At 52.3% G+C, this 21,270-nt stretch overlaps 4 protein-coding genes and 1 non-coding gene across 8 annotated transcripts in view; 2 read left to right on the forward strand and 3 right to left on the reverse strand.

Moving 5' to 3' along the window:
• IL11RA (interleukin 11 receptor subunit alpha) lies at positions 1-9,488 on the forward strand. 3 transcript variants are annotated; one of them, XM_061426002.1, is made up of 14 exons: positions 23-100; positions 885-1,000; positions 2,994-3,093; positions 3,385-3,445; positions 4,667-4,836; positions 4,971-5,085; positions 5,236-5,268; positions 5,354-5,520; positions 6,204-6,367; positions 7,451-7,592; positions 7,918-8,037; positions 8,156-8,252; positions 8,500-8,582; positions 9,079-9,488. In XM_061426002.1, the coding sequence occupies exons 3-14, from the start codon at positions 2,994-2,996 to the stop codon at positions 9,093-9,095; spliced, it is 1,269 nt and encodes a 422-aa protein (XP_061281986.1). In that variant the 5' UTR covers positions 23-100; positions 885-1,000; the 3' UTR covers positions 9,096-9,488. The 3 variants fall into 3 exon arrangements, with proteins under 3 accessions (XP_061281984.1, XP_061281986.1, XP_061281985.1); XM_061426000.1 differs by lacking the exon at positions 885-1,000 and having other exon boundaries at positions 1-100; XM_061426001.1 differs by lacking the exons at positions 23-100; positions 885-1,000 and adding an exon at positions 1,713-1,816.
• On the reverse strand, positions 4,344-4,417 carry TRNAG-UCC (transfer RNA glycine (anticodon UCC)). Its single transcript has one exon. It is a non-coding gene; the product is annotated as a tRNA-Gly (tRNA).
• Positions 9,489-9,549: 61 nt separating the features above from the next.
• On the reverse strand, positions 9,550-12,428 carry CCL27 (C-C motif chemokine ligand 27). The gene is made up of 3 exons (XM_061426005.1): positions 10,198-12,428; positions 9,928-10,060; positions 9,550-9,734 (listed from the first exon to the last, which is right to left on the reverse strand). Exons 1-3 carry the CDS (start codon positions 10,265-10,267, stop codon positions 9,578-9,580), a joined length of 360 nt encoding a protein of 119 aa, XP_061281989.1. The 5' UTR covers positions 10,268-12,428; the 3' UTR covers positions 9,550-9,577.
• Positions 12,429-12,531: 103 nt separating this feature from the next.
• On the reverse strand, positions 12,532-14,198 carry LOC133252955 (uncharacterized). Its single transcript, XM_061426007.1, has 4 exons — positions 14,182-14,198; positions 13,842-13,909; positions 13,536-13,595; positions 12,532-13,412 (listed from the first exon to the last, which is right to left on the reverse strand). The coding sequence occupies exons 2-4, from the start codon at positions 13,886-13,888 to the stop codon at positions 13,256-13,258; spliced, it is 264 nt and encodes an 87-aa protein (XP_061281991.1). The 5' UTR covers positions 13,889-13,909; positions 14,182-14,198; the 3' UTR covers positions 12,532-13,255.
• Positions 13,909-21,270, forward strand: part of LOC133252948 (endogenous retrovirus group PABLB member 1 Env polyprotein-like) — a 32,642-nt gene continuing 25,280 nt past the window's right edge. Inside the window, exons 1-2 of one of the 2 annotated variants that reach the window (XM_061425999.1) lie at positions 13,909-13,996; positions 15,353-15,414. In XM_061425999.1, coding sequence (XP_061281983.1) covers positions 15,382-15,414 — 33 coding nt within the window. In that variant the 5' untranslated portion in view covers positions 13,909-13,996; positions 15,353-15,381. The remainder of the gene's footprint in view (positions 13,997-15,352; positions 15,415-21,270) is intronic. The other variant, XM_061425998.1, reaches the window with a different exon arrangement.

The following is a 21,270-nucleotide window of genomic DNA, read 5'->3' on the forward strand; positions in this document are numbered from 1 at the left end:
CGGCGGGGCCCCAGGGCGGGAGGGAGTCGAGGCCGGGGCAGAGGGCGAGGGTGAGGGCGAGGGCGAGGGCGGAGGGCGCTGGCGGCGGCGGCCGCGGAAGGTGAGGCCTGATGGGGCCGCGGGTGAACTGGCGGGAGCCTCGCCAGGAGAGGGCGGGGCAGGGGGGTGTGGGATTGAGCGACTGACGGACTGTCAGTGTGCGTGTGTGTGCGTGTGTGTGTGTGTGTGTGTGCGCGCGCGCGCGCCTGTGAGACTGCCAAAGCTGTGTGTGACGATGTCAGTGTGCGAGACTTCACAACAGAGTCGCTTGGTGCAACTGTCAGCTAGTATGCCTGCGGGTGTCGCTGTGCTTGTGGCTGAGTCTGCATGTGGCTGTGCGGGTGTGCGATTCCGTGTGCGTGTGTCAGTGTGCAGTGTGGGGGCAGAGATTGGGTCAAGCGTTTGTGCGGGTGAGACGGCCCGTGAGCACAGCGGGGCAACTGTGTTTTGGGAAGGTCTCTGCAGGATCTGAGATCGTGTCTGCCAGCGTGAGAGTGCGTGGCTGGGTTTATGTGTGCTCAGGTGTGACTTCAGCCGTGGCAGAGTAAGAATGGGACTTGCACTCCACGTGTATCCTGTGTCCTGACTGTTAGACCGGGGAGGGGTGGAGCTGGGTTTGCATCTTGGGGACCCACTTCGGTAGGTAGCTGATGACACTGACCTTTCTACTCAGTGGCCTGCGTGGAAGGACCCATCCCAACACACTTGACTTGCCCTTCTTTCAGTGCTCCTGTCACTGGCCCTTTGATTCGTATTTTCTGTTTCCCTGCCTGACTCAGTTTTCTATGTCTTTTTCTCTCCCTATTACTTTCTTCCTAGAGCTCACACTCTATGTCTCTTCACAGTTTCGTCTCTCCAGGGATCTCTGCTAAGAGCCCCTTGGAAGAAGAAGCTTAAACCATGATGAGGAGTTGCTCACAGGGAGTGCTGTGACCCCCATCCCAGGGGCGGAGTGCTAAGTGTATGTGTGACTGTGCAAGGAAGACTTCGATGTCTGTGCCTTTGTGCGTGTCTGGGTATGTGTAAATGTACATGTCTCAGTGTATCGGTGTAACTGAGTGGCTGTACCTAAGAGTGTGTGTCTGAGGGTAAGTGTGGGTCTTGTGAGCCTGGCACCAGGGACCAAAGGCATTTCCTGGTGCTGGGGCCTGAAGAGGAGAGCGGGGAGGTGGAGGGAGGTGAGAAATGGCTGGAACATCCAGGGGAGGAGGAAGCTGGACTCTGGCTTTTCTTTATATCCCTCAACATGGGGCCTCTCTTCCCCTTAAAACACAGCCAGCTGTACCCTAAGGAAATATTTGCTGGGAAGTTAGTATGAAAAGAGTGGAAGCACAAGTGTGTGTCTGCTTTTTCATTTGAGTGTGTCCACGTGTGTTCAGGGGAGTGTCTTTGTTGATGGTGCCTAGGGAAGCCCCCTTGAGTGTGCCTGTGTTTGGCTGTGTGAGAACACAGGGAACCTCTCACTGACAGAGACAGAGCAGCCCTCCTTTCTCTCTGGCTGTGCCTGCCTGTGCCTGTGGCTTCCTTTCCAGACTTGGGGGAGGCCTCTTCCCTTCCCAGGGCCTTGGGTGAGAGGGGGTGGGAGGGGGGGAGGGAGGAGGGGGAGGGGGCCTGGCTAGGGGCCGGCAGAGCTGCGGGGGCACAGAGGGGCGGGGGCAGGGAAGGGGAAGGAGGGGACGATTCTGGGGTCGCAGAACTGAGTGGAGCTGAGACGGTACTGTAGCTGGTGGGAGGAAGTCCTGGAGGCCATGGACGGTCAGCCACTGGGATCACCGAGGTAGGGCAGGGCTGAGCAGGGTAAATGTGGCTGGGGGGCTGGGGTAAGCCACTGGACACACTCGGACAGACACACAGACCCATAGAGGTCCCTGCTCAGTTCTGTGGGTGGGGGGATTTGGGCTCTTCCTCTTCTAGAGCCCTTGCCTGGGGCCCTTTCCCCATCTGCCCCTTCTCCTGCCCCAGTTCCCACCTCCCCACTGCCTTTCTCCTCCTGTTTTCTCCCAGCCTGAGTCCCTCTCTTGTAGCACCCCAATCCCCCACACATACACAGTTGGTTATGTTTTCAGCCTTTGTGAGATCCTGCTGCCCTAGCCCAGCCCCCACCGCCTCCCGGTCCTCATCTCTGGGCATCTCTGGTCCCGTGGCCCCCACCCAGCCTCCTGTTCCCCCGGGCTACTAGCTCCCCTCAGCCTCCTTTCCCCTCCCGCCACCCTGTCTCCATCTGCTGGCTCCTCGCCCGCCCCAGCCTCTGGCAGCAGCTCGGGCATCTGGATCTGCTTAACTCTGCAGCCTCAGCCTGCACCCTAGCCCTGTCCAGCCTCCCAGGCTTGAGACCAACAAGATTCCAGAGTCAGGCTCACAGGAGCGGCCCAAATAGCCAGAGCAAGGGGCCAGGCTTGGCAGCCAGCGCAGGGCTAGGCCTCATGGCAGGGGAGCAGGGTGGGCTCAGACCTACTCTTGACAGTCCCCGCCCCAGGGTGACAAGGATGGCCACAGGTCAGTCAGAGGCAGCGGCTGTCCCTGGGCCAGTTGGGGATGGACACGAAATTCCCAACAGCTGGATTGGAGGAGTTAATGGGAGTGATGGAGCCTGAGCCAGCGCTTGGTGCCAGGGGTGGGCGCCAAGGGTGGTGTGGGGGGCGGTGGGGGGGTGGCGGTGCTGGCAGAGGCTGTTGCCTCCGGCTTTTGTTCTGGGCCCTAAGCCCATGGCTGAGAAGGAGGGTGTGATGGTGTGTGATGGTGTGTGTGTGTGTGTGTGTGTGTGTGTACTCACACACAGCACTAGGTGTATGGTGGAAAGGGGACCTTACATCAGATCCTCCAATGATGTCTGATAGCCTTACCCCACATGGATCCTCTTCCTCCTAGAAAGCCCCAGTTTGGAAGAGGAGGAGGCAGGCTTTAGCCTCCCGTCTTGGACATGTGGTATCGCTGACCTTGCTTTTCTCCTGCAGATGAGCAGCAGCTGCTCAGGGCTGAGCAGGGTCCTGGTGGCCGTGGCTGCAGCCCTGGTGTCTGCCTCCTCTCCCTGCCCCCAGGCCTGGGGCCCCCCAGGTAAGAAGAATCCTGCTCTATGACCCCCCAACTCTGATTTGTGATGCCACCAGCACTGTAGCCCCTTCTCAGGCCTGCCCTGTGACCTTCCCAACCACTGACATCCAACCTGGCAACATTCTCTCTCCACCCTGCCCTTTGAGCTCTCTCCAGACTATAACATGATGCTTTGACTCTATGACCCCACGCGGGTCTTAAAAGTCCATCCCTTATCCTGTCATTCTCACAAAGTGTGGGGTAGGATGGGAGAGAGGGAAAGGAAGAGCCTCTGCTCAAAAGTGCCTTCCACAGGGGTCCAGTATGGGCAGCTTGGCAGGGCCCTGATGCTGTGTTGCCCTGGAGTGACTGCTGGGTAAGTGTTCCACTGGCCTGTTGGGTTGATGGAACCCTTTCATGACGCTTTCTTGACCTTGCCCAGTCCTCAGACCCCTCCCATCCTTGCCCCTTGTATCTGTAACCTTCATCTCTCTGTCCTAACCCTCAAACCATCCTTATTCAACTGAACCTTCAACCTACATATACTGAGCACCTGCTAATTGCCTGGTCTCTTCTAGCTAGACCTGGGATACAGCAGTGCACAAGCCAGGCAAGATGCCAGGTAGTAATACCTGCAGGGCAGAAAATCAAAAGGGAGTGATGTGGAAGAGGAGAACTGAATGATCACTTTTTATTGGTCATCAGGGAAGGCCTCTCTGAGGCGGTGATATATATATATTTTATTTGGTTGCACTGGGTCTTAGTTGTGGCATGTGGGGTCTAATTCCCTGATGAGGGATCAAACCTGGGGGCCCCTGGGCCCCCTGCATTGGGAATGTGGAGTCTTAGACACTGGACCATTAGGGAAATCCATGAGGAGGTGATACTGAAGCTGATTTCTGAAAGTGAAGTGAAAGTGAAGTCACTCGGTCGTGTCCGACTCTTTGCGACCCCATAGACTGTAGCCTACCAGGCTCCTCTGTCCATGAGATTTTCCAGGCAATAGTACTGGAGTGGATTGCCATTACCTTCTCCAGGGGATCTTCCCAACTCAGGGCTCGAACCCGGGTCTCCTGCATTGTAGACAGACACTTTACGGTCTGAGCCACCAGGGAAGTCAAGGTTATGGTATAAGCAAGCATTCCTGACAGAGAGAACAGCTAGTGCAAAGCCCTGAAGTGGGAGTGAGTTCCATACTTTTAAAAAAAAAATCACAGTTTTATACTTTTAAACTTTATTTATTTTTGGCCATGACCTGGCTTGCAGAATCCTAGTTTCCCGACCAGGGATCGAACCTGGGCCCTCAGCAATGGAAGCACGGAGTCCTAACCACTGGACCACTAGGGAATTCCTGAGCGCCACAGTCTTGAACTGAAAGAAGCACAACCTAACTGAAGTGCAGTGGTGGAAGGGGAGAGAGGGAGGTGATGAAGAAAAAAAGTAAGGTGAGGGCTAGATCACCAGGGGCTTTGTATGCCAGCAAACGGAGTTTGAATTTTACCACAAGCATACCAAGAAGCCAGGGGAGGGCTATGGCATGGTCTGACGCATACTTTGACTCTTCCTTCCATCTATCATCATCTCTTCTCACCCTCAGGGCCCCGGTGTCCTGGTTTCGGGACGGGGAGACAAGGCTGCTCCAGGGACCTGCCTCTGGGCTAGGGCCCAAACTGGTCCTGGCCCGAGCAGAAAGCACTGACGAGGGCACCTATACCTGCCGGACCCTGGACGGTGCACTTAGGGGCATGGTGACCCTGCGGCTAGGCTGTGAGTTGGGGAGGAGTGTTGTGGGGGGGTGATGAGAAGTGGGGCTCCTGAGGGACTGCAGGCCCAGAGGAAGCCCTCTGGGATGGGGAGGGCCTGGGGGCGTCTCACTCTCCAGCTGCGCCCTCTGCCTCTAGACCCCCCGGCCCGCCCCGTTGTTTCCTGCCGGGCTGCTGACTATGAGAACTTCTCCTGCACTTGGAGTCCCAGCCAGGTTAGCGGTTTACCCACCCGCTACCTCACCTCCTACAGGTGTGTCCAGCATCGGCTGTGTATGCCTATATATTTGGGTGTATAGCAAAATGTGGGTGTGGGAGTAGGTGGGGAGGTATTGAAGGAGGCCTGAGAGAGAGGGAGGACCCTCCTTTCCTTCCTGACCTCAGATGACCTCTTCCCTGCCAGGAAGAAGACTGTGCCGGGAGCTGATGGCCAAAGGTAGGACGTGAGGGGGAAGCTGGGGGCTCCAGCTGGATCCCACAGTGAGCATTTCCAGAGTCCAAGACCACATCCTTTCTCCTAGGATGAGCCCATCCACAGGGCCCTGGCCATGCTTACAGGACCCCCCTGGGGCGGCCCGCTGTATAGTCCATGGGGCAGAGTTCTGGAGCCAGTATCGGATCAATGTGACTGAAGTGAACCCCCTGGGGGCCAGCACCCGCCTGCTGGATGTGAGCTTGCAGAGCATCTGTGAGTACCCAGTCCTAGAGGTCTCCCCAGATCCCTACCACAGAGACCCCAGACTGGACCCCAGAGTATAGATAGCCCCGTAATTCATAACCCTCCTTCTGCTGAGCTCCCACACAGTTCCCTCCCAACACAGGTCTGTTTCAGCACACAGATGGCCCCCAGGGAGACTTCAGCAGAATCCAAAGAGATCAGAACCCTAGGAGGCAGGGTTCCTTCAGCTTCTAGAGGTTACTGCCACCACCCCTTTCCCTTTCAAGTCCTTCCTGGCTGCCCAACCCCAGTGCTGCCTCTCTGCTTCCAGGCCCAGTGCTGAATGCAGCTCCATCTCACATCTTCCCTGCCCAGTGGAAACCCCTCACTGGCTTCCTCTTGACTTGTGTGTGGGAGGGGATCATGAAGGCTCTGGCTGGAATTTGGGCCAACTCATCTTCCTTGGAGGGAAAACAGATCACTCTTTAACTCACTCAATAAACATTTCAAAAATCCATCCTCAGATAACAGGGATGACAGATCCTGAGCCTAAGGGATGATCAAGCCTAAGATTTCCCCAAGTTCCTTGGCAGTGCTGCCCCTTTGGGACTTTTAGGCACACACCTGCCTTCCCTCTGGAGGCGATGGGAGAAGGATGAGCCCTCTCTTGTGCTCTGACTTTGTGTCCCCCCTCCCCCTTCACCTGCCCTCAGTGCGCCCTGACCCGCCCCAGGGCCTGCGGGTAGAGTCAGTGCCTGGCTATCCTCGCCGCCTGCGTGCTAGCTGGACATACCCTGCCTCCTGGCCCCGCCAGCCCCACTTCCTGCTCAAGTTCCGTCTGCAGTACCGTCCAGCACAGCATCCAGCCTGGTCTACGGTGAGGCCTTGGAGTGCACCCTGGTCTGGGGCTGTGTGTCCTGTCTCTAGATCCTCCAGATCTCCTCAGATCTGGGAGGTCACTGATGCCCCGTGGGCTCTCCGCCTACAGAGCACTCTCCCTAGGCCAGGCCTTGTCACAGGGACTGCGCCTCCTCCCTCCGCCCTCCAGGGCTATAACTGATGTCAGCCCATCTGTGGGTAGATAGCAGTGACTTTTTAAAAATAACTTTTCTAGGAAAGGGAGGGCTTTTCACCCAGAGGCACAGACACTGATATACTCATGTGTGAATAAAGGTGAATTCCCACCTCTGGAGGTGGCAGAGATTGCTAGCATCAGGCCCAGGGAGCTGCTGCCTCAGATAATAACCAATATTTACTGAACACTGTCTACCAAGCACTGTGCTTCACATTTACTATCTCCTTTAGGTGTACTTTCAGAGAAGGCAATGGCACCCCACTCCAGTACTCTTGACTGGAAAATCCCATGGACGGAGGAGCCTGGAAGGCTGCAGTCCATGGGATCGCTGAGGGTCGGACATGACTGAGTGACTTCACTTTCACTTTTCCCTTTCATGCATTGGAGAAGGAAATGGCAACCCACCCCAGTGTTCTTGCCTGGAGAATCCCAGGGACGGGGGAGCCTGGTGGGCTGTCGTCTCTGGGGTCGCACAGAGTCAGACACGACTGAAGTGACTTAGCCTTAGGTGTACTTTAGGTGTACACATGTACTATCTCCTTTAGGTCTATTCACCTCTGTTTTACAAATGGAGAAACTGAGGCACAGAGAGAGGCCCAAGGTCACTCAGTAAGTGGCACAGCAAAGATCTGAACCCAGGCAGTCAGTCTGAAATCACAGCCTATCTACAGAACCACTATGCACTTTTGTCTTGTGAACGCTAGGTGTAGACCTAACCCCACCAGCCACCCTATATGAAGCTCAGAAGGCTGCATCAGACTGACAGGGACTGGACTGGGAGGAAAGGGTGCTTTTTTGCAGACTGGGGCTGGAGGCGGGTGGGAGGGCAGGAAGGCTGAGTGCTTATAACTGGATAACCTGCCAGGGAACTATCTGCACTCCCAGGTGGAGCCAGCTGGATTGGAGGAGGTGATCACCGATGCTGTGGCTGGGCTGCCCCATGTAGTGCGGGTCAGCGCCCGGGACTTTCTGGATGCTGGCACCTGGAGCTCCTGGAGCCCCGAGGCCTGGGGGACTCCAAGCACTGGTGAGAGACAGAGCCTAAGGAAAGGGCAGAGGCCAAGCCAACTAGTATCTATCTGCAGGGACTAGCTGGCCACATTGCAATTGCGGCCCCAGGCTTCAGCTGTACTGCCTGCAGCCCTGCCCTAGCGTAAGCCCCGCTCTAGCTTTAACCCTGTCTCTCAGCCTTTACCCCTGCTTACTTACCGAAAGCTGGCTCTGCCCCTTCGAGCTCTGCCTCCTAGGCGCCGCAGGGTCCAACCCCGGCCCTGGCCTCTCCTGGCACCTGGCAGGCTCTGGCCTCTGTCCCCACCCCTAGTGGACACTTCTCAGGTCTCATCTCCCTCCAGAGCCCCTACCGAAGGAGATGCCAGTTGGGGACCAGCAACACACACAGACAGAGGAAGAACCTCAGGCAGACAGCCCCGCTCCCCCAAAGCCGTCCCTTCTACCCGACCCACAGCCACTTGGTGAGCTTAAGCAGATGGGCAAAGGTGGGAGAGAATGACAAAGCCCCAGGGAAAAGGGGACACCGAGTCTGGTCAGGCAGGCTTGCTCTTGCAGCTGACATCTGACCCTCTGCCTCAGACCACAGAGACCCCCTGGAGCAGGTGGCCGTGCTGGCATCTTTGGGAATCTTCTCTTTCCTGGGACTGGTGGCTGGGGCCCTGGCATTGGGGCTCTGGTAAGTGACTGGCCCCTTAGCCTCTGATCCTACACAGATGCTCTGATACTCACAGACCACACCCATTCCTACCCCTCATGACCCCAATCCCAGCATATCTGATTCTGGAACCATTCTTCCTCCCTCTTCCACTCCCAACTTCATGATTCTACTCTTTGCTCTCTTGATCCTTTACTAATAAAACCTTTTTGGAAGAGTCTGAGATGCCCCACATTGTTAGGGAGACAACTTCTTTTTTGTGCTCTAGGCTAAGGTTGAGACCAGATGAGAAGGATGGACCCCAAAAATCTGGGCTCTTGGCCCCAATGATTTCAGTGGACAAGCTTCCAGGTGAGTGTGACATCTGGGAGGTTTGGACTTGGGAGATGTGTGACCTCATTTTGACTGTATGGATTAAGAGCCACATGCCTTAATCCTCATAAGGGTTTTGGGAATCAAAGGTGGATCTCCTCATTCTTATGACTTCTGGACTCAGAGAGAGGCTTTTCATTCTTGAGTCCCTGGGCTTAGAGCTGGGTCTCTTCTGTCTCTTGCAGGATGCTGGGGCTCCTAGATGGGACTCCTTCATTTTCAGGGTATTATGCTCTGAGCTGGATGTCCATCTTTATTCTTGGGGTATCTGGATCCCCTCCCCTATTTCTTGATGTGCCTGGGCCCAGAGCTAGATCTACTCCCTCATCCCCAGGGTGTTGGGGCTTACACAAAAGTGGCTGCCCTATTCATTCTTGGAGTGTTGGGCTCATAACTGGGTCCCCTCCCTCATTCTCAGGGGATCTGGGACAAGATCTAGTCCTACCATCTCCCTTGATTTTCCTCTTTCTTGCAGGAGTCCCAAACCTGTAGAGGACCTTGGAGGCCTTCAGCTGATTCCACCCAATGCTGGTGTGGATGGATGGACAGATAGAACCCAGGCAGGACAGCAGATCCCCATGGAGGCGGGTTCTCAGCTGGAAGTTCTGTTTGGAGCCCATTTCTGAGACTCTGTGTTCCCAACTTGCCAGTTGAAAGGTGCCTGGACCTCTGACTTCATCCCAGAGCTGGAGGTCTACCCGAAGAATGTGTGTAGATGTGTATGGCTGTGTGTGTCCAAGTGTATGTGAGACAGGGGACATGTGTTCTCTGCATGTATGTATATAGGTACCTGGGGAGTGTGTGTGGGTCTTATGCTCTTGGCTTTGCCCCTGGAGGGAGTTGTGAGGGTGTGAATAAAGAGAATGAGGAGGTTCTGTCTATTGACATGTCTCACAGCTCCAGATTCAGGACTCACAGTAGAGTGCATCAAACTTGGAGACCACAGTCAGAGACTATTATGCATCACTGCTTTATTACTTTGGCTTCTGGGGGCCCCAGCCCATTTTCCCTTTGAGCTCCAAACTCTGGTTGGGCTGAGTTCCCTGGAGCATCTTCCCTTGGCGTTCAAACCACCGAATCAGGCTGCGGTTCTGGGGGTGGATGCAGACCCTGCGTTGAGACAGGTGAAGCCTGGGAAAGGAAAGGTTCAAAGCTACGGTCATAACTGGGGGAATGAGGGTGAGACCCAGGAGTTAGAGGCAGAGGCCAGATGAAAACCTGAGTTGGCATCAGAATTAGCAATCGGGATGGGGTTGAGATCAGCATCCGGGGTTGGGACTGAGGTCAGAGTCAGGGACAAATCAGGGGCAGAGTCAAAGCTCACACGAAGGCTTGGAGGTGACAGTCCCCGTCAGCTTCCTGAAGTTCCACTCGGATGACCCTCCTCAGTAGCTTGTTTGGGAGTGGCTGTCGGTAGAGCTGAGTACAGCATGCAGCGCTGAGTGCCAGTGGGAATGCTAGGGGAACAGGACCATGTGTTCAGAGGGCTTCTGACCCCAAACTCCATCAGAAGGCTGGAGGCTGGGCTTCCTGGGCCCCTTTCCCTCCATCCCATTCATCCAAACCCAGGCCTTCTAGACCCCCACTCACTCACCTCCTCCAGGGTCTGGGCTCAGGAACAACAGGAGCAGCAGGAGGCTGCTGGTGGGTGAGGGCCCCTTCATGATGCTCAGCCTGGATACTTCCTTCTCTCTCCTCCTCCTTCCCTACCTTTAATCTGGGTGCCTTTTATACCTGGGGCACCAGGTGAGTCAGCCACAGGTGAAGATGTATTGCTCATCTTGTGACATTCCTGGGCTCTAATTACCACAGACCCCTCCTTTTTTAGGACTCCCGTTTTCCATGGACTCCTAAGTCCTGGGCAGAGAAGCTGGGGAGATGGGTTATGCACGTGGGGGCTGATGGTACAGTAAAGGGGGCAGAGGATCCACAGTGGCATCCAGTGAGGACATTCACACTCATACCTGTAGTTACACATTCACAGTCACACCTGTCACTGGATCAACCTCACATGGTCAGACAACCCCAGACAGAATCATATAGCCCCAGTTGTACTCAAAGTCCCACTCCCACACAGTTGTTTTTTCACAGTCATCCCACCACACAATCACACTAGCACACCCAAATTCTGATGGGGGCACTGTTGGTAGGGTGCGAGCACAGGGCAGGCTGGCACCAGCTTGCTTTCGTTTTCCCCTCCCTGTTTCCTGTCTTAGCCTGCTTGTCTTATCAGCAGACATTGATGGGAATGGGTCCCAAAAGCAGACTGAGTCGTCGTCTCTCCTGGGCCAGTCACATTCAGAGTGAGAAGCTGGGAGAAGTCCCTTTTGGGTGGTAATGCGGTGCCTTGGGGATAACTGAGGTGGGGGTTGCTTTTCCAGGAAGATGAGACAGAGGAAGGATGAGGTAGATAAGTGCACACGAGGGAAGATCAAAGTTCTTTGGTGCCAGGTTGCTGCTGTCAAACAGATAAAAGACTCAAGAAATCTTACCTTCCTGTTTTTGCCAAGTCCTGTTCCAGAAATGCCAGCCTCCTACCAGCAGGGGCCTGGGGCTTCCAGTCCTTGACTTTTTGAGACATCAGATTCCAGAGCTCAATTATCTCTCCTTTATTCTATTCAAATTCCTGTTTCTCTCTATTGTTGGCCTGGAAGACGCCCCCCAACCCCAACACAACCAACCCTTACACCCTCTGCACCCCATACTCTTGCTCAAACCCCAAGCTTCCATCTCCTTCCTGTCCCTTCTCTTTTAATCCTGTATCCGGTCCTTAACTCCTCTTCCCCTTAATCCCTCCACCCCAATGCAAAACTATGCCTCCTCTTCCTCCTCTTGTCCTTTCCAGGAAGCTGGGACCAGCAAAGGGTGGGGGCAAGCTGCTAAGTTTAGTGCCCTTGGCACCTTGAAGAATTTCCCACTCTCGGTCTGGAGATTTCAACCCTCCTGTCCTGCTCTCTATGTGAAATGTAAACTGAGTCATAACCCAATAATCCAGCCCTTATCTGGTTGTTTCAGGGATGCCGTCTGCAACCTTGTGCTCTGTGACCAGCTACCTACCCTCTGTGGGGCCGGCCTACTCTTGGGACAGGGACTCACACTTCCCTGGGCATCTTCCTGCTGCACCAATCAGAAGGCACCATCAGCTCCCAAAATAGGGACTAATTCCCTCCCAGGCTGAACAACTCGAGCTTCTCCTCGTGCTCCTGTCCAAGTTAAGGCTCAGAGGTCCTTCCCTGGAGTCTGTTTTGTGGATATTCAGGAAGTCTGAGTATCCTGAGGATTCTGAGGTTTAGGTCCAGGGTTGGACAGGGTGCTCCACTTTGGTCAGGGTTCTTGATGCAGACATTGTGAGGAAATGCCTCAAGAGCCTGCATCCATTCTTGAGGGTGGCCACAACCCAGAGGTCACTCATCTTGGAATTTCTAATACCAGAGGCCTTACAGTCTTTTACCCACCCTCCAGTATGGACTTGTGCCCCAGAGCTTGGTGCAGCCACTAAGGTACCATCATCTTGTCACAAATCTTCATCAGCTGGTGTCACACACCGTGTAGTCTTTTCCAGACCAGTCAGTCCAGAGGGCTTGGAAGGAAGAAACCAAGTCTTCCAGATATGTACCCATCTCTCCCTTCTGGCTTCTCCAAAGACAGGGCCAGCTATAGCCTGCTATGGCAGGGTTGGCCCAGGCTGAAAGCCAGCTCTGCCCCCACTCACAAACTGAGCTCTCTCTTTAGCTTAATTCTTGGTGCCCTCCCTGGTGCTGGGGCAAGTCCCTAATTGAAAGAAGGTCCCCTAGGAGTCCCTGACCCTTCATCACTTTAGGAACTAGTGGATTTCAGGCCAACTAGATGACAAGACAGACAAGGAAGGTAGGGAGCAGGGGCCACTAGGTTCTCCTAGGGAGGTAACATGGGGGACTGATGCCAAGAATCTTTGTACTTCATTTATTTATTTATTGGCTGTGCCACACTGGCATGCAGGATCTTAGTTTCCCAACCTTGGATGGAACCTGTGCTCCCTATGGTGGGAGCACACTAATCTTAACCACTGGACCATCAGGGAATTCCCTGATGTCAATTATCTTTAAACTTGGGGTCAGAGTGGAGGAGCCAGTAGCTGGGGTGTTAACTGTAGGAAAGACCTTCAACAGTTCTAAGTCATTCCCCTATGGCAGGCTGACAGCACAGCTTCTATGAATCCTTCCCTCCTCTCACAGCCTACTTCCTACAACTATGGACTTGAAAAATATTTTAGATCCTCTCCCAGGAGAAGATTCTTCAGACACCTGGCAAAGTCCTGTCTAGGAGGAAGGTGGCAGCAGAGAGCTGGGGTTGTGAGAATTTAGGGATGCGGGGATCAGGTTGGGAGGAGGACCAGGTCAGGATTATTCAGTTCCCTCCATACAGGGCACTCAGAGTGATGAGTGTGTGTGTGGCGGGGTGAGGGATTAGGTGGTGGAAGGCAGTCATTGATAGTAAGGGGAGGTTGATTCTGATGAGGGACCGTTAGGAATAATGGGAGCCTGTACACGGAGGGGCACTCTATCAGGGAGAGAGGCCCTGTCAGTAAGGAAAACAGCCGGCGTGGAGAGGGGCTCCCAGCCCGAATGGCGGCAGCGGCGTCAGAGTCAGGAGGGCAGCACGGTGGCTCTGGTTTAAATCTTTAATGCACCGGCTGGCTGAGTAGTGGCGGCGGGGGTGCGGCGGGGGAGGCTGCGGCCGGAGCGCTGGGGAGCAGTGCCCAGGCCACTTGACAGACAGCTCATCAGGCCCCGCAGAGGCTCCAGCTTCTGCTCCCGAGGGTGCGCCGAGCTGTGGGGCGACCCGACACTGGCATGAGATGGGGCGGGGGCTCCTAGCTTCCCCCCGATCGGTTCTCCCGGACTGAGCTTCGCCCATTCCCCGGGCGGGTCCGCGGTATCGCAGGCCCCTCACCTCCGCTCCCTTCGCCACATGCGCAGCCAGGGGAAAAAGTAGAAGCAGCCCCAGTAGATCCTGCAAAGAGAAGGCAGAGCCGGGCGGGGCGGAGCGGGGCTGACCCCACAGACTCCGCCCCTTGGACGCCTGGCCCTTCTCTTGGAAGGCTCCGCCCCGCCCCCTAGAGGCGGTTCTCGGTAGCCCACGCCCCTAAGAGGCCCCACCCCTCCCGCTTCTCCCGCCCCCAAAGAACACGCGCCCTCCCCACCCCCCAACCCCGGAGCGGCTTAGGTTCCTCCTCCGCAGAACCCCGCCTCCACTCACTCCTCCTCCGCCTCCAGCGCCACCTCGTATCTCCTCAATCCCGACATGTCCTGGGTTCCGAACGTCTCCTGGGGAGCGGCATGATTGGATCAAGAATTCCCCAACCCCAGGTCCCCTTCTCTGTCATTCTGTGGACAAGACTGACTTGTTCTCGGGTAATATGAGACAGGTGCCCTGGGAAGACTCGGGACAGGGCTGAAGATCTGGGAAGCACTAGACATTAAGGGATTGGGAGGTCGGTCACCTCGGGGGCATGGGGCATTTAGGTGGATAGGGCTTGGAGGTCATAGGGCCGGGATATTTGGGGCCCCGGGTGAGGATTTTCGGGGGATAGGGTCACCTGCAGGGGGGCTGAGGGGTCGGCGCAGCCTAAACGCCCACCCTCCCTGGCTCCACCCCGGAAGCAGACCTTTACGTTATGTCACAGTGACGGCGTCACGCTCTAGGGGTGGGGCTTACCTATTACCCGGAAGGGGCGGAGCCTTAGCATCTCTTCGGAGGAGGCGGAGACCAGATGTCACACTAGGAGGTGGAGCCAGAGTCTGTGTCTAAAGCGGGGAGGGGGTGGTGTGGGGAGAGTCGGTATTTATTACTAAGGTGCAGGGCACAGAGCCCTCTTTTATAAGGATGGAGCCAGATATTGGAGCTCCACCCTGGGAAGACGGAGACCTCAGCATCAGGCAGCAAGAAAAGAGCTCTGCGACGCTGTCCTGTACTGTTCTACCAATCCCCTCTCCTCTCCATCTTGGCTTCTGCTCTGACAGTTGCCTTTCTTGTCTGACCCATTCTATGTATATTATACTGGGCAGAGGAGGAATAGGTCTCCAGAGAGGGCCCAGTCTAGACAGGCCATGCTATAGGAATACTTGTTGGCTGAGTGGCATGGGTCAACAGACCTTCCTCTCTGAACTGAGACCTCGTTTCCGGAGATTTTTGTTCCTGCAGTCATAACCAATATTTATTTAGTGACTACTCTGTGCTGCGTAATGTGTGTGGGCATGAGGAAACAGCAGTAAAGAAGACAGGCACAGATTCTGCCCTCAGAGAGCTTATCATCTGGGTTGGACCTGCACGGGGTGGGGTGGGGGTGGGGGTCAAAAGAGACAATAAGATCACATAGAGGAAGCTAACTGGCTGGGGGCTGTAGAGGCTATTCGACTAAAGGCAGGAAAGAGCAATTAACTTAGTGTGGGAGGTTGGAAATAGCTGCCCTAGTTGGTCTGGGGAGTCTGGGAGAGAGCCTTGTGGCTGGACAGTATGGGAGAAAATGACCAGAAATGAATGAAGTAAAAGTTCCCTTAAGCTGAAGTGTGGAGAATAAATTCACCTCTCCTCTTCCCACCACCCCATACTCTTTTTCCCTCTTGTATCTATCTTCCCCTGCTTGAACTACATACAGACAGGTGACAGACAAATCCACTGATGCCAGTTGGAAGCATTGCAGTCTGGGCATGGAGAAGCTGTGCCTCTACCACACTCATCCTTACTAACACTTGCTCTCACACCCACAGTGGCAGTCCTGCCCTGCTGCAGCCAAGTCATGTCTGCAGGAGGCCTGGTCCCCACCACTTTGGTGATTCACATCCCTTCACTCAGATGCAGGGCTCTGTCTATTGTATAATAATTTGGCCTTTGTCCCTATTCCTGAAAGGGAGACACTACATCTTTGGAATATCCCAACTAATACAAGTTCTTTGCTATTTGTGAGCCCCTTGGGTCACACCTGAATTTATGCTAAGAGACGAGGTGACTTGGGATAGAGGCTGGTCAGCAGAAAGACCAACCGTATCATTGCAGAATTGAGGCTTTGAGCCAACCTGGCTGGGGAGATAGAGTTATGTCACCAACAATTCATTCTTGCCTATGTTTGAAGTCTCAATAAAAATTCTGGACACCAAAGTTCGTGACCTTCCTGTTTGGTGAACATGTACTGTTGGAGAACACGTACTAGGAGGGTGATGTGCCCTTTGTGTCTCCATGGGGAAAGAGCATGGGAGCTCTGCATTGAAATCCTCCTTGTGTGTCTTTCCATTTGGATATTCCTGATTTATATTCAGTTCAGTTCAGTTCAGTCACTCAGTCGTGTCCCACTGTTTGCAACCCCATGAACCACAGCACGCCAGGCCTCCCTGCCCACCACCAACTCCCAGAGTCCACCCAAACTCATGTCCATCGAGTCGGTGATGCTATCCAACCATCTAACCCTCTGTCGTCCCCTTCTCCTCCTGTCCACAATCTTTCCCAGCATCAGGGTCTTTTCCAATGAGTCAGCTCTTCATATCAGGTGGCCAAAGTATTGGAGTTTCAGCTTCAACATCAGTCCTTCCAATGAACACCCAGGACTGATCTCCTTTAGGATGGACTGGTTGAATCTCCTTGCAGTCCAAGGGACTCGCAAGAGTCTTCTCCAACACCACAGTTCAAAACCATCAATTCTTCGGCTCAACATTCAGAAAACTAAGATCATGGCATCCGGTCCCATCACTTCATGGCAAATAGATGGGGAAACAGCAGAAACAGTGGCTGACTATTTTTCTCGGCTCCAAAATCACTGCAGATGGTGATTGCAGCTGTGAAATTAAAAGATGCTTACTCCTTGGAAGGAAAGTTATGACCAACCTAGACAGCAAATTAAAAAGCAGAGACATTACTTTGTCAACAAAGGTCCGTCTAGTCAAGGCTATGGTTTTTCCAGTGGTCATGTATGGATGTGAGAGTTGGACTATAAAGAAAGCTGAGTGCTGAAGAATTGATGCTTTTGAACTGTGGTGTTGGAGAAGACTCTTGAGAGTCCTACTTTATTAAAAACTAATTGTGAGTATAGAACTTCTGAGTTCTATGAGTCATTCTAGTGAACTCTTAGATCTGAGTTTAAGAACTTCCTGGACTTGTAGCTAGTTAGTCAGAAATGCAGGCAGCCTGAGGACCCCACTTGTTGCTGGCATCTCAAGCAAGCTTGTTGGGATTGTGCCCTTAAACCTGTGGAATCTAACACTAGATCTGGGTGGTTTGTGTCTAAATTGAATAGCAGTTGAATTGAAAGAGCTCCTGGGCTTCCCTACTGGCTCAGCGGTAAATAATCCATCTGACAATGCAGGAGACACAGGTTTGATTCTTGGGTTGGGAAGATCCCCTGGAGAAGGAAAAGGCAGCCCACTCCAGTATTCTTGCCTGGGAAATCCCATGGACAGAGGAGCCTGGCGGGCTACAGTCCATGGGGTCACAAAAACTCAGACAGGACTTAGCAACGAAACAACAAGAATTGCTATCAGAATACCTTTCCACTGAATACACTCCCCACTCTCTCCATCTGTCTGGGTGAACCTTTTTTCCCTTTCATAACTCGCTGTTCCCATAGCTTCCCTGTTCCCATTTCCCACTGTTTGTCTTTAGCTCTGAGAACCTCAACATGCAACTTTTTGGACGAGGGAAGGGGACTGAATTGCCCTATTAGGGGAAGGTTTGCAGTGTCATCCTCTTGAAGGCATTTGAACATCAGTTTTTTCTTTTAATTTATTTATTTTGGCTGCGTTGTGCAGCATGTGGGACCTTAGTTCCTGACTGGAATCAAACCTGTGTTCCTGCCTTGGAAGCTCAGAGTCTTAACCACTGGACCACCAGAAAAGTCTCTTGAACTTCAGTTTTAAGGCTAAGGGTCAGAGCTTAGTTCAGAATTAGAGATCAGAGCAAGGGGGGTGCCTCCCTCTTTCTCAGGTTTCTCCTCACTCCTGCCTCTTCTCTGTGGTCCTAAGATTACTGGAGTGGGAAAGATGGCACCCCGCTGGTCCCCTGGATTCCCTGAGGACAATCACAAGTAGCAGGTTAAGCTACTTGGAGAAGGTCTCCCAGGTGTCCCTAAGCCCATCACAGTGGCTACACATCCATCGCCTGAGACATGTTCCTCTCTTGGCTGAGCAGGGCTAAAGCAAAGGTTCTTTGGAAGCAGGTCCAGCTCTCGGGGCCCTAGGACTCTACCTCCTGGCCCAGCCAGTACTGTCCCTCTCCCCAGCTATTTTCCTAAGCTCCAAGCTGAGCCTAGGCAGCGGAAGGAGCATAAGGGCGACTTGACTTAGAACACCCCCTTCCGCCGTGACTTCCCTATCCTCAGAATTGGGAGGGGATTTCTGAGAAGGGCTGGTCAATTCACAGAGATGCAAGAAAACTAGAGATGAGGATGGGGAGTAAGTGTTTCCCTAACCTGATCAGAGGGACCCGAGAGACAGACCAGAAGAGGAGACCTCTCAGGAGACACCAATTGTGGAGTGCCGTTTGTTTCCCATTCCCAGCCCTAGAACATGTGATGTGACAAACCTAACTGTGGGCCCATTTTTGTCTTTCCATCATCCATCCATCCATCCATGTGTCTGTATGTCTCCCCATCTTTGTCTCTTTATTCTCCCATCTTGCCTTTCATCTATCTTTTCACATCTTCATCTTCATTTATTCATCTGTATGTTTAAACACTGGAAGGACTGATGCTGAAACTGAAGCTCCAATACTTTGGCCACCTGATGTGAAGAGCCAACTCATTGGAAAAGACCCTGATGCTGGTAAAGATTGAGGGCAGGAGGAGAAGAGGGTGACACAGGATGAGATGGTTGGATGGCATCACTGATTCAATGGACATGAGCTTGAGCAAACTCTAGGAGGTCGTGAAGGACAGAGAAGCCTGGTGTGCTGCAGTCCATGGGATCGCAAAGAGTTGGACATAGCTTAGTGGCTGAACAACAACAACAATGTTTAACCATTAGCCATCTATTAGTACATTCATTCATCTATCAAGTTATGGTAATAATTAATGTTTGTTGATACTTAAGTGCCATGCACCATGCTAAATGCTTTAAAATAATTTTCTCATGGCAGATCTCTGAAGTAGAATGCTGTGAGTGATATTTTTGTTCATGCAGACATTTTTCTATACTCCTTTTTCTGGCTTCTTTAGAGAATTTCTCTCTCACTTCATGTGGTCCTGGTGGCTTTGTCAGTCATAGTGTCCTGCCCAGAGTACCTCATTGCCTGGCCACTGTAATATGTTGAAGAACTGAGTTTATGTCACAAGCACAGTTCAAAGCTTTGCATGAGATTTGATGTTAGGAGAAAGAGAGCCTGTATTTTGGATCACTTACTATTGCAGATTTAGACTTGAGGCTTTCAGTGGCCATATTTTCTGCTGCTAGAAGACAACCTGTTTATAATAGGAATAAGGCCCCCACATAAAAAGGATTAGAGAGAAGTCAGGTTAAAAGATGGAGATAACATCATTTGAATCCCTGGGTCCAACCAGGGCTGAAGTAGACTGAATCGTAATCTGTGATATGACATATTTAACTTTTTGCTTAAGCTATTTAAGTTGGGTTTTGTCATTTTCAACAGAAAAAGCCCTGGATAATGATCATTGTATTATTATCCCCATTTTACAGATGAGGAACTAAGACCCAGAAAGATTAACTTGCCCAATGTTTCACTGCTTATAAATGGCAGAAAACTGGTACCTATTTGGAGCCAAACTCTGATATACTACCTATATATGTCTGTCCATCTGTTTGTTCATCCGTCCATCTATTGATCTATCCCATTTATTTATTTATCTGGTCATCCTTCAATGCTAAGACACCAAAGGCAATAAGACTTGTTAACTCCCATTTGAGGCTGGGTTTGGATCAGAGGTTAGCAAACCTTTTTGATAAAGGTCTAGATAATAAATAAGGTTTTGCAGGACATACTATCTCTGTAGCCCCAAAGTAGCCATAGACAATACGTAAGTGATTAGACATGACTATATTCCAATAAAGCTTTATTTACAAAAACAGGTAGCAGGCTGGCTGGGCCATAGCTTGCCAATCCCTTATCTGGATCAGTGGGGAAGATGCAAACATTCTGTCATTGTTGGGAACATGAGTAAGGAATGGAAACCTATATCCCTTGCATTTGCCATTACTCATGTAGTGGAAACAACAGAATTTTTTACTCAAACTCTTGTATTTGAATCCAATTTTAGAACCCTGGACAGTCAAGGAAATGGGATCTGTAAAATGGGAATAATTTGTATCTTGTGAGGTAGTCCATGTGCCTGACTCACAGTGAGTGGGTGCTCAGTGGTGCTTAGGTCCATCCCCCTTTCTCATTTATCACCTCCCATGAATGACCAATATCAGAAGGCTTCTCTGTTTTGAGAGTGTCTGGAATGCGGTAGGGTTAGTTTAGTCTGGCTTGCTGAGCTCAGGAGCTTCTAAGAATGAGCTTCAACTTCTAAGAATGAGCTTTCATGCAAGTTATATAGAGTAAGCTCTTGCATACTCCAAATTTCTTTTTACTAGCTCTACTTCAACTATTAAAAAAATTCATTTTATTTATTTATTTATGTATGGCTGTGATGGGTCTTCCCTGCCGCACTTGCTTTTTTCTAGTTGTGGCAAGTAGAGGCTACTCTTCCTTGTGGTGCACTGGCTTCTCATTGCGATGGCTCCTCTCCTTGTGGAGTGTAGGCTCTAGGTGCATGGGCTTCAGTAATTGTGGCATGTGGGCTTAGTAGTTGTGCCTCACGGGCTTAGTTGCCCCGTGGCTTGTGGGATCTTTCCAGATCAGGGATCAAACCAGTGTTTCCTGTATTGGCAGGCAGACTCTTTACCACTGAGCCACCAGGGAAGCCCCTACCCCATCTCTTATCTGCACTATTCCAAAACTATAACCAGCCTGCCAGTGCCTAGCAAAATAGAAGGCTGTCTAGTCAACAGTCCCCATTAGGACTTCCCTGGTAGTCTAGTGGTTAAGAATCCACCTGCCAATGCACGGGACACAGGTTCAATCCCCGGTCTGGGAAGATTCCACATGCCGTGGGGCAGCTAAGCCCATGTGCTACAGCTACTGAGCCTGCACATCTAGAACCTGTGCTCTGCAACAAGAGAAGCTGCAGCAGTAGGAAGCCTGAGCTCCACGACTAGAGAGTAGCCCCCACTCACCACAACTAGAGAAAGCCCACAGACAGCAAGGAAGACCCAGTGATAGCCAAAAATAAAATAAATTAATTAATTAAATAGAAATACCTTCTTTTATTAAGTCCACAATTCAGGTTATTACCCTGTTCCCCCGGTAGCTTTTTAACTTTTTCCTTCCAAACAAATACCCTTCTCTAGGAGGAAAGATTATGTTCATGTGTGTTTCTGTGCCTGCTCCCATGACAGTGTGTGTGTGTAATAATGTATGTGTGTCTATATGTGCCCTTGTGTCCACATTGTGATTATGTACTTAAGTGTCTGTGGTGTGTCCTTGATAGATGTGAGTGGTTGGCTGTGTGACTGATTATGTGCCTGTATATGTGTGTGGGTATAGACATATGCATGTGGGTAAAGGTGTCCCCACCTGTGTGTTCATGTGTATGTGTGTGTTCTGTTTAATCCATCTATTGACCTCACATGGCCTGCAGAGGGCA

The sequence above is a fragment of the Bos javanicus genome, chromosome 8 (assembly GCF_032452875.1).
Source record: "Bos javanicus breed banteng chromosome 8, ARS-OSU_banteng_1.0, whole genome shotgun sequence".
NCBI classification, from domain to species: Eukaryota; Metazoa; Chordata; class Mammalia; order Artiodactyla; family Bovidae; genus Bos; species Bos javanicus.

Coding starts and splice junctions, on each gene's coding strand:
- LOC133252955 (XM_061426007.1), bottom strand. CDS start 13,888: ATGTCGGGATTGAGGAGATACGAGGTGGCGCTGGAGGCGGAGGAGGA. Junction 13,596..13,841: donor GCGCTGGAGGCGGAGGAGGA/GTGAGTGGAGGC, acceptor TTCTCTTTGCAG/GATCTACTGGGGCTGCTTCT. Junction 13,413..13,535: donor ATGTGGCGAAGGGAGCGGAG/GTGAGGGGCCTG, acceptor GTCGCCCCACAG/CTCGGCGCACCCTCGGGAGC.
- IL11RA (XM_061426000.1), top strand. CDS start 2,994: ATGAGCAGCAGCTGCTCAGGGCTGAGCAGGGTCCTGGTGGCCGTGGCT. Junction 4,837..4,970: donor GGTGACCCTGCGGCTAGGCT/GTGAGTTGGGGA, acceptor CTCTGCCTCTAG/ACCCCCCGGCCCGCCCCGTT. Junction 5,269..5,353: donor CCGGGAGCTGATGGCCAAAG/GTAGGACGTGAG, acceptor CCTTTCTCCTAG/GATGAGCCCATCCACAGGGC.
- CCL27 (XM_061426005.1), bottom strand. CDS start 10,267: ATGAAGGGGCCCTCACCCACCAGCAGCCTCCTGCTGCTCCTGTTGTTC. Junction 10,061..10,197: donor GAGCCCAGACCCTGGAGGAG/GTGAGTGAGTGG, acceptor CTGTTCCCCTAG/CATTCCCACTGGCACTCAGC. Junction 9,735..9,927: donor TGTCACCTCCAAGCCTTCGT/GTGAGCTTTGAC, acceptor TTCCTTTCCCAG/GCTTCACCTGTCTCAACGCA.